This window comes from Phoenix dactylifera, unplaced genomic scaffold (assembly GCF_009389715.1).
Source record: "Phoenix dactylifera cultivar Barhee BC4 unplaced genomic scaffold, palm_55x_up_171113_PBpolish2nd_filt_p 000425F, whole genome shotgun sequence".
NCBI classification, from domain to species: domain Eukaryota; kingdom Viridiplantae; phylum Streptophyta; class Magnoliopsida; order Arecales; family Arecaceae; genus Phoenix; species Phoenix dactylifera.
In genome coordinates this window covers 41,455-48,472 of record NW_024067862.1, presented here as the reverse complement: position 1 = coordinate 48,472, position 7,018 = coordinate 41,455, and the positions used below count along the sequence as shown (strand labels likewise).

At 41.7% G+C, this 7,018-nt stretch overlaps 1 protein-coding gene across 2 annotated transcripts; it reads left to right on the top strand.

The window, feature by feature from the left end:
• The first annotated feature begins 518 nt into the window (after positions 1 to 518).
• LOC103716036 (nuclear receptor subfamily 4 group A member 3-like) lies at positions 519 to 2,093 on the top strand. 2 transcript variants are annotated; one of them, XM_008803881.2, is made up of 4 exons: positions 525 to 982; positions 1,113 to 1,322; positions 1,413 to 1,583; positions 1,737 to 2,093. In XM_008803881.2, exons 1-4 carry the CDS (start codon positions 977 to 979, stop codon positions 1,791 to 1,793), a joined length of 444 nt encoding a protein of 147 aa, XP_008802103.1. In that variant the 5' UTR covers positions 525 to 976; the 3' UTR covers positions 1,794 to 2,093. The 2 variants fall into 2 exon arrangements, with proteins under 2 accessions (XP_026663898.1, XP_008802103.1); XM_026808097.2 differs by having other exon boundaries at positions 519 to 1,322.
• The last annotated feature ends 4,925 nt before the right edge of the window (positions 2,094 to 7,018 follow it).

Sequence of the window (7,018 nt, the reverse complement as noted above, 5' to 3'; positions counted from 1 at the left end):
TAAGGGCCCCATTAATGGACCTTGTCAGATTAGTAAATAATGATCCATTAACACCATTTGTCCACTAGCCAATTACCAAGGTGAGCTCATAGCTTTCCTCCAACAGGAAAACTTACGGTGCCAGTTAAAAAAAAGCCTCTCCAAACACTAAGCCATGACAGTGGGATTAATGGCTACAAAAAGTAGCCTGCATTAAAAGACAAGGCAGAGGAAAGGAACCAATAGTTTCTGACTCCTCAGAGGCCACGCTACCCAACAAAGTTTAAAGCATTCATCAGTTTAGTTAACGAAACCTGCTCTCACCCTTCTTCACACCACCGTAACCTAAAAACCAACGCCTTAAATTAAACCTCCTCTCACTGTTCTTCACACCTAACTCTGAGCTAAAATCCAACGCCTTAAAGACGGGTTCCAACTGGCCAAGAGTTCACGTGACCAACATGGGGAACAGGGTGGTGGAGACTTGGAGACTTTGGAGCCGGCGAGGGTAGAAAAAATAGTCCACCTCTTGGCTCCGGATTTCGAAGCTCGAGGCTGAATCTTTGGTAAAACGTCAAACGCGTCTCACTGCCCTCTCTCTCTCTCTTCCTGCCTCCCTTTCTCGTCTCGAGTTCCCAAGCGTGGGGGCAAGACCACCCATTGCTGGCCTCGGGATAAGAGCCATAAAGAAAGGGAAGAGAACAGCGGGAGGGAGAGGGAAGGAATGGGTCCCAACGGGCATGAGTAGGCTTCCCCCCTTGAGGGCAGCCATGCCTACTAATAAAGGCGCTAAAGCCCAAGCTTTAAGCACTCCTTGCCCCTGTCCCGACGACAGACCTCTCCCCCGCCCTACTCTCATTCTCTCCTCCTCCACAGTCTTTTTGTAACCACCCGCTGTTCCTCTGAGCTGTCTTCCTCTTTCTATATAATTATTCAGAACTCCACTACATCTGGTATCCACTTAGCTCTGGGTAGCTCTTGGTTTTTGGAGACAAATATGGAGGTATGGAAGGGCTATGAGACTGGCTTCTTTTCTTTACTCTAGCAATACTAGGATGTGTGCTTTGGGGAGGTGGATGGTGTTCTTGGTTTCTCTCTGTTTCTTCGAAGTAAGAGGTGGGTTTTGCTTGCAGGACATGAAGAGGCGCCATATACCGGCATTTGGGAACTGGGATTACTGCGACGATCTCCCAATTACCCAGTACTTCGAGTCAGCAAGGCAGGCCGGTTTGATCCGTGGCCATTACTATGGAGAAGATGGTGATCTCTTCAAGGTTCCAGTCCCTGTGAAGCCAACTTACCACAACCACAACCACCACCACCACCACCACCACCACAAAAGAGTACTAACTTCTGGTCCCAGAGACCTTCAATTGAAGCTCACTACTTTCTTATGGTTGTCATTGTAGCCTCTTGCTTTGCTGTTGTTTTAGGGGAGGAAGGGAGATGGAGAGAAGCAGCAATATGGAAAGGAGCAGCAGAGGAAGCAGGGGAGTTTGTGTAATGTCGGAGCTCAGAGCCCAAAGAAGCCAAGGGCTCCCAAGGCTGTGGATGAGGACTTGTACAAGATCCCCCCCGAGCTTCTCTATGAAAAGCCCAAGAGGGTACCCATCTTTCCTTTGCTTCCTTCTTCTACACATTACACTAGAGAGTTAGGAACAGTACTATAAATTCCCCATTTTAGCTTCAAATACTTGGACATTTTGCTTTAAACATCTATCCATCCCAATCGTTTGATATATTGTGATCGGTTGCAGAAGAGGATGCTGACGAGTTTGTGGTCAGAGTGCCTGGGACTTAACTGCATTGCCTGAGAAAGGAGGGAGAGAGAGGGTGAAGCAGAAGTGTAGCATCGCAGCGCGTGCTGTGTGTACCTTCTTTTCAACTTTTTCTTCAGTTTTCTTCCTTTGATTAATGCGTGATGTGATGCATCGTAGGACCGTGTCTTTTCCACAGGGAATGGGAGAGCCTGACTCTGTAGCCGTTTGTGTAGTAGTGTTACTTGTTTTTTTCCTATATACGACGTAATTAAACTTGTATTAAGAGTGTTTGCTAATATAGATAAATGAGAAATAGTGTGCTTAATGGTGTTTGGCAGGGCAATTACCTGATAACTTTTGTTATACTTCAATCTTGTGACGTTTTCTCCGTGTTCAAGTTTGGACTCTTTTTGGCTGATGCGTCAAAGATGGCGGACAAGTCCATATATGAACTTTGTCTTCTCTCTGTCACACCAGCTCATTCAAATATAAAGGAATCTTGAAGGATTCTTGGCTTTGAAATTGTTATTTATCCAAGGGCTTTTTCTCTTTACGCAACTACTGAGTTCTGTGAAAATCCATTTGTAGTGGTTAGCAGTTAATTTTTTGAGCCAATGTAATTAGAAGTTAATTAAGACTTTAATGGATTTCATATAAATTTTGTTAGCAATGTAGAATGTCCACAAACATAGCATATTTCAACCCATCTCCGCTATGGGAAACTTTGGTAGATTCCATTATTGACTCCAGCTAACTCCCATCCTAAATAAATGCACCCATTTTTCTTAGGTTTTTTTTTTTTTCCAATCATCCACTGGAAAGGTGAATGTATTTGATAAATACATACTAAATATATTTAATCAGATATAACTGCAGCCGCGTTGCTCCTCTTTGTAGGCGCCTAGCAGTATAAAATAGAATAGGGATGAGGTTTCGTAGTTGATTCCCAAGGAAAGTGACAAGTTTCAGCTTTGTCTTGTCAATCTCATCGCATAAGGGGGCGGCAATTGGAAGGATGCCGATGAGACTCGCAAATTGGGTATTTTGAGGGTTTTAATAGGTTCGACAGCAACTTTATTTCCTTAAAATATCATGGTAGCTGGAGTGATCCTACCAATAAAGCTGCAGATTTCCAACTCTCATGTACACTTCATCCTGTTAAGATGGAAAAGATCCAGTGAAAATGGAAACTCTAATAATGGTCACTCCACTCATATCTGAGATGAATGATAATATTCGTCAGCTAAAGATCACTCCATACTTTGGAGCTCTTTAGTGGGATTCTAAAACTTGGACCCATCATTTGGATTTTTTGAATTGTCTTTACACTCTAGCAGGGCTTTTTCAGATGTCAAAATGAGCAATACTAAACCAAAATGAGAAAATATTAATGGGACTAAATGAATGCTCTTATCTTTTATTCACTAGGGAGCAATTTATTCTGTCTCATCGGATGCATGATCCTAATAGGATGGATTTTGCTCAACTCATAGCGAATCCAGTATCGATAACAGGTGATGGTAAAATCTGTTTCGAAATGGACTAGGATATATATATATAACTCTCTATATATAAATCTCTGGGGAGGCCAAAAAAAAAAAGAGAGAGTACAAATTGATTTTTATTGCTTTATTTCATCCAATCTGCTCCATCTATAACTCTATCCATCCAATCCCAGCCTAAAGCAAGTAGGAGTGCGCATAGGTAATGATCTATGGAATATCAGGCTCAACCATTAGTCAATGCGATTCTTATTTCTTTACATCAGTTGGTTGCATGTCATCTGAGTGGAAATAGGTGAATAGCTGATTTACTTTCTCAGGCTATACGATATCAGTTCAAAAAACATGAATATAAAGTAAGACGTTTCCAGTACAATTTTTTCTTCAGATTTTTGTGTCGTATGCATCACAAAAGGCTAGTGTATATATCAACTACTTTCGGAATTGCTAAGCCACTGTATCCTCGTGAACCCATTAGACAATACTAGGATGAGTGACTTGAGCTTTTAGCTATACTATAAACTATTAAGCTTTTAGCTACTGTAAACTATTACAACCCTAGAACTCCCCACATTGATCTCCAAAAAATAAATCTTTCCCAATCCCACTGCCCTTGGGCAGTCATATGGTTGGTTGGCACTTGAAGTCTTTGGAGAAGCTCGGTCCAGTCTTCGCTGCCATCAAGTTTTCATCATTCCGGTGGCTGCGAGTAACCAGCGAACGTGTCTTGGAACAGTGCTCTTTGCTCTAAAGGCATTTTCCCATGTAATATATATATATAAAGGCACAGGTGCTACTATTAGGCATTAGCCTATCTCCTTTCGTTAGTTTCCTTCTTTCCAAGTCATATCCTCCTGACTTGGCCCTCGGAATGGGTCCAAGTTTTGAAACCCACCAAACAAAAGTAAAAGAGAAGGTTAAAGGCAAGGCTGGTACTGGGAAAGTTTTGTGGCAGTAACGACTCCATTGGTTGTGAGGCTGTAATCTTTCTGGAAGTAATCCAGTGAAAGATTTTAACGGAGGCTGTTTCGGCTTTTGAGGGTCAAAGTGTACTTTGTAGTTAAAGCTAGTATAAAATAGGGTGGTGCCCTTGGTGGTGATAGAAGAAGAATGTGGACGGTAAGCTAAAATGGTCTTTTGATGGATTTAGCTTTTCAAACAAGGAAAGGTTGTGGCTAAAGCCAGTGGTCCACCCTAACCAAACTTTACATTTTCTTATTAAATCCTTATTTCTGTGGTCATCATGGCTGCTATTACGAAAATGGTGCGGATGGTTTCATTGATGGACAACAGTATGATGTTACTAGATTTTGAAACTAAGATTCTTAGTGGAGCGCATAATGATAAGTTCTTAACACAATTTATGAATGAGTAGAAATGTAAGATTAGTCATATCACATAGACAAATCTTGGGCAGCAAATGAGTTGGATCTTTTCTAAATCTTACATGGTCTTACCCAAAATCCCTAGCCTAATGTATTTCATTATAGTATCTTGAGTTGGCCTATTTTTAAATGGTAGCCTATATTTCTTTATGCTATATTTGGGTGGGGTCATGAGAGTAAGGCTGGCAAAATGCGATCTGATTCATCAACCCGACTCGTGTTCGACCGGTTATAAGTAGGTTTGCATTTGGACTAATTGAGTTCAGGTCGTAAATGGATCAACCTGTTTAACTTGTTAATTATTCGAGTCGGATTTGAATTCTTATCTTTTGACCTCTTTAACCCGTTTAACCCATTTATTGTTTGGGTCGGGTTGAGTCGAATACCTTTTTCGTTTTAAAATCTAGCCCGCATGTGGTTTCTGCCTTTCTGGGTTCCATTTAAATTTCATAATCTAGGTCTCTATTCTCTAGAGACTTCTTCTCTTTCACATTCCATCTGGCTGCTGAGTCTATGACTTCGTCCCTTTTCAAATTATTCCATCCACCGACCATCTTTCCTTAGGGTTTTGAGGCTTTCTTCTATTGACTAAGCTAGCGCCTACCAAGCCGACCCTTTGCCCCTTACATCAACTGATCGACCGACTTCGAGCAGTGAGAGGCTGAAATCTTGCTGCTTGAGAAAGATTGACCTCTAAGGCTCTTATTCCCTCTAGATCAACGGACTCCAAGCTTCTTTTCTGAACGATCTAGTCTTCCTCAAACCCTAACTCCCTCAAAAGTCAAAACCTCTATCACCTTCCTCAATATACCTCATCTCAAAGACTCAAACCCTTTCTATTCTGTTCTCTCATCTCTTTCTCTCGATTTGCCATCTTTTCAGCAAGACCAGAGGATCTCCTAGGAAAAGCAGGGTGGCAATAAGGATGATAATGTGATTTCGATGATTAACACAACAATTGAGGGAATATCAAATTAGCAATGCAATTTTAACTGGATACATCACTAAGAAATGGCACACCCTTGATACATTCACGATACATTAAGAAAATGAGATAAAGACGACTCTCAATGATAAACAACGAGATAAAATGTGTAGTAGAAAATGATAGAGAGCTTTTAAATCTATTTCGGCAAAATTTCAAGACAAGTATACTCTAAAGGGCAAAACTGTAATTTTATTATTAAGGGTATGAAGCTCTATTGTGCCATACACTTAAATTTATTTGAAATATATTCTATTGATCCTATGAACTAGTCTAACCCTAAGATGCAGGAAATTGTGAGTTGAGTCGACCCCAAAGAGGTTTGGAGTCGACCCTGATACATATGACATGCAATGGCACGGAGTGACACACTTGGCACAGAGTAGGAGTCGACTTCAGACGAGGTGAAGTCGACCCTGACATATTTTAGGACAATCGAGCACATCCTTGCAAAAATGGTACAGATGAATAGTAACTGGGGCCGACCCTAAGAACCCTTGAGCCGACCCCAAGAGAGGAGCCGACCTCAAAGAACCATGAGCCGACCCCAACTTGTGAACTCAAAAAAAACAACTCTCTGAAAAATTACTGAGAGGGCCGACTCCAAGTTTTCTTGAGCCAACCCCAGGTGGAGCCGACCCCAGGAAGACTTGAGCCAACCCTAGTGGAGCCGAACCCAAGAGAACATGAGCCGACCCTAGGATAAGTGTTCAAAAACCATGTCTCTGGAATCCCTAAGAGAGCCGACTCCACTGGTGCTTGGGTCGACCCCACTGTAGCATGGGTTGACCCTAAGAAAGCATGAGTCGACCTAGTGAAAACAGTCAGAAAAACAAGGTTCTGTGTTTCCTGAGAAGGCCGACCCTACTGTAGCAGGGGCCGACCCCAGAGAAGTTTGAGTCGACCCTAAGACTAATGAACAATAACTTGAGCCGACCCTAAAAATGCTTGGGTCGACCCCAGCACGGGTGACAGCTCAACGGCTAGTTCTGTAGAAGTGCTTTTTGAGCTCCCAACGGCTAGAAACGGCTAGTTTTTCAGTTCAAATAGCTGGAAAGTGGCTAATAGAGGTTGGGGAGGTATCTAAGAGATACTATTCATCAGAGGAAGACATCTTTTGATATAAAAGAAGCATATTTAAGAGCAAACCCTAGAAAATAAAGCCTCATTCAATTGCTTCATTAAAAAGGGACAAAAGAAAGTTGTTAAGCAGTTTCAAAGAGTCATCAATAGCTCCACCAATCCTTGTGAAGTGAAGCAAGCTTGACAAAGAAGAGAATAGCTCCTCCAAAGCGATAAATATTCTCTAAACTCTTCTTTGTAGTTTATAATTGCTATATTTGCTCTCTTAGGAGCTCTCTTTTATTACTCATCAATCTTGTTGTAAGGTTAGTTAGTAAGCACATA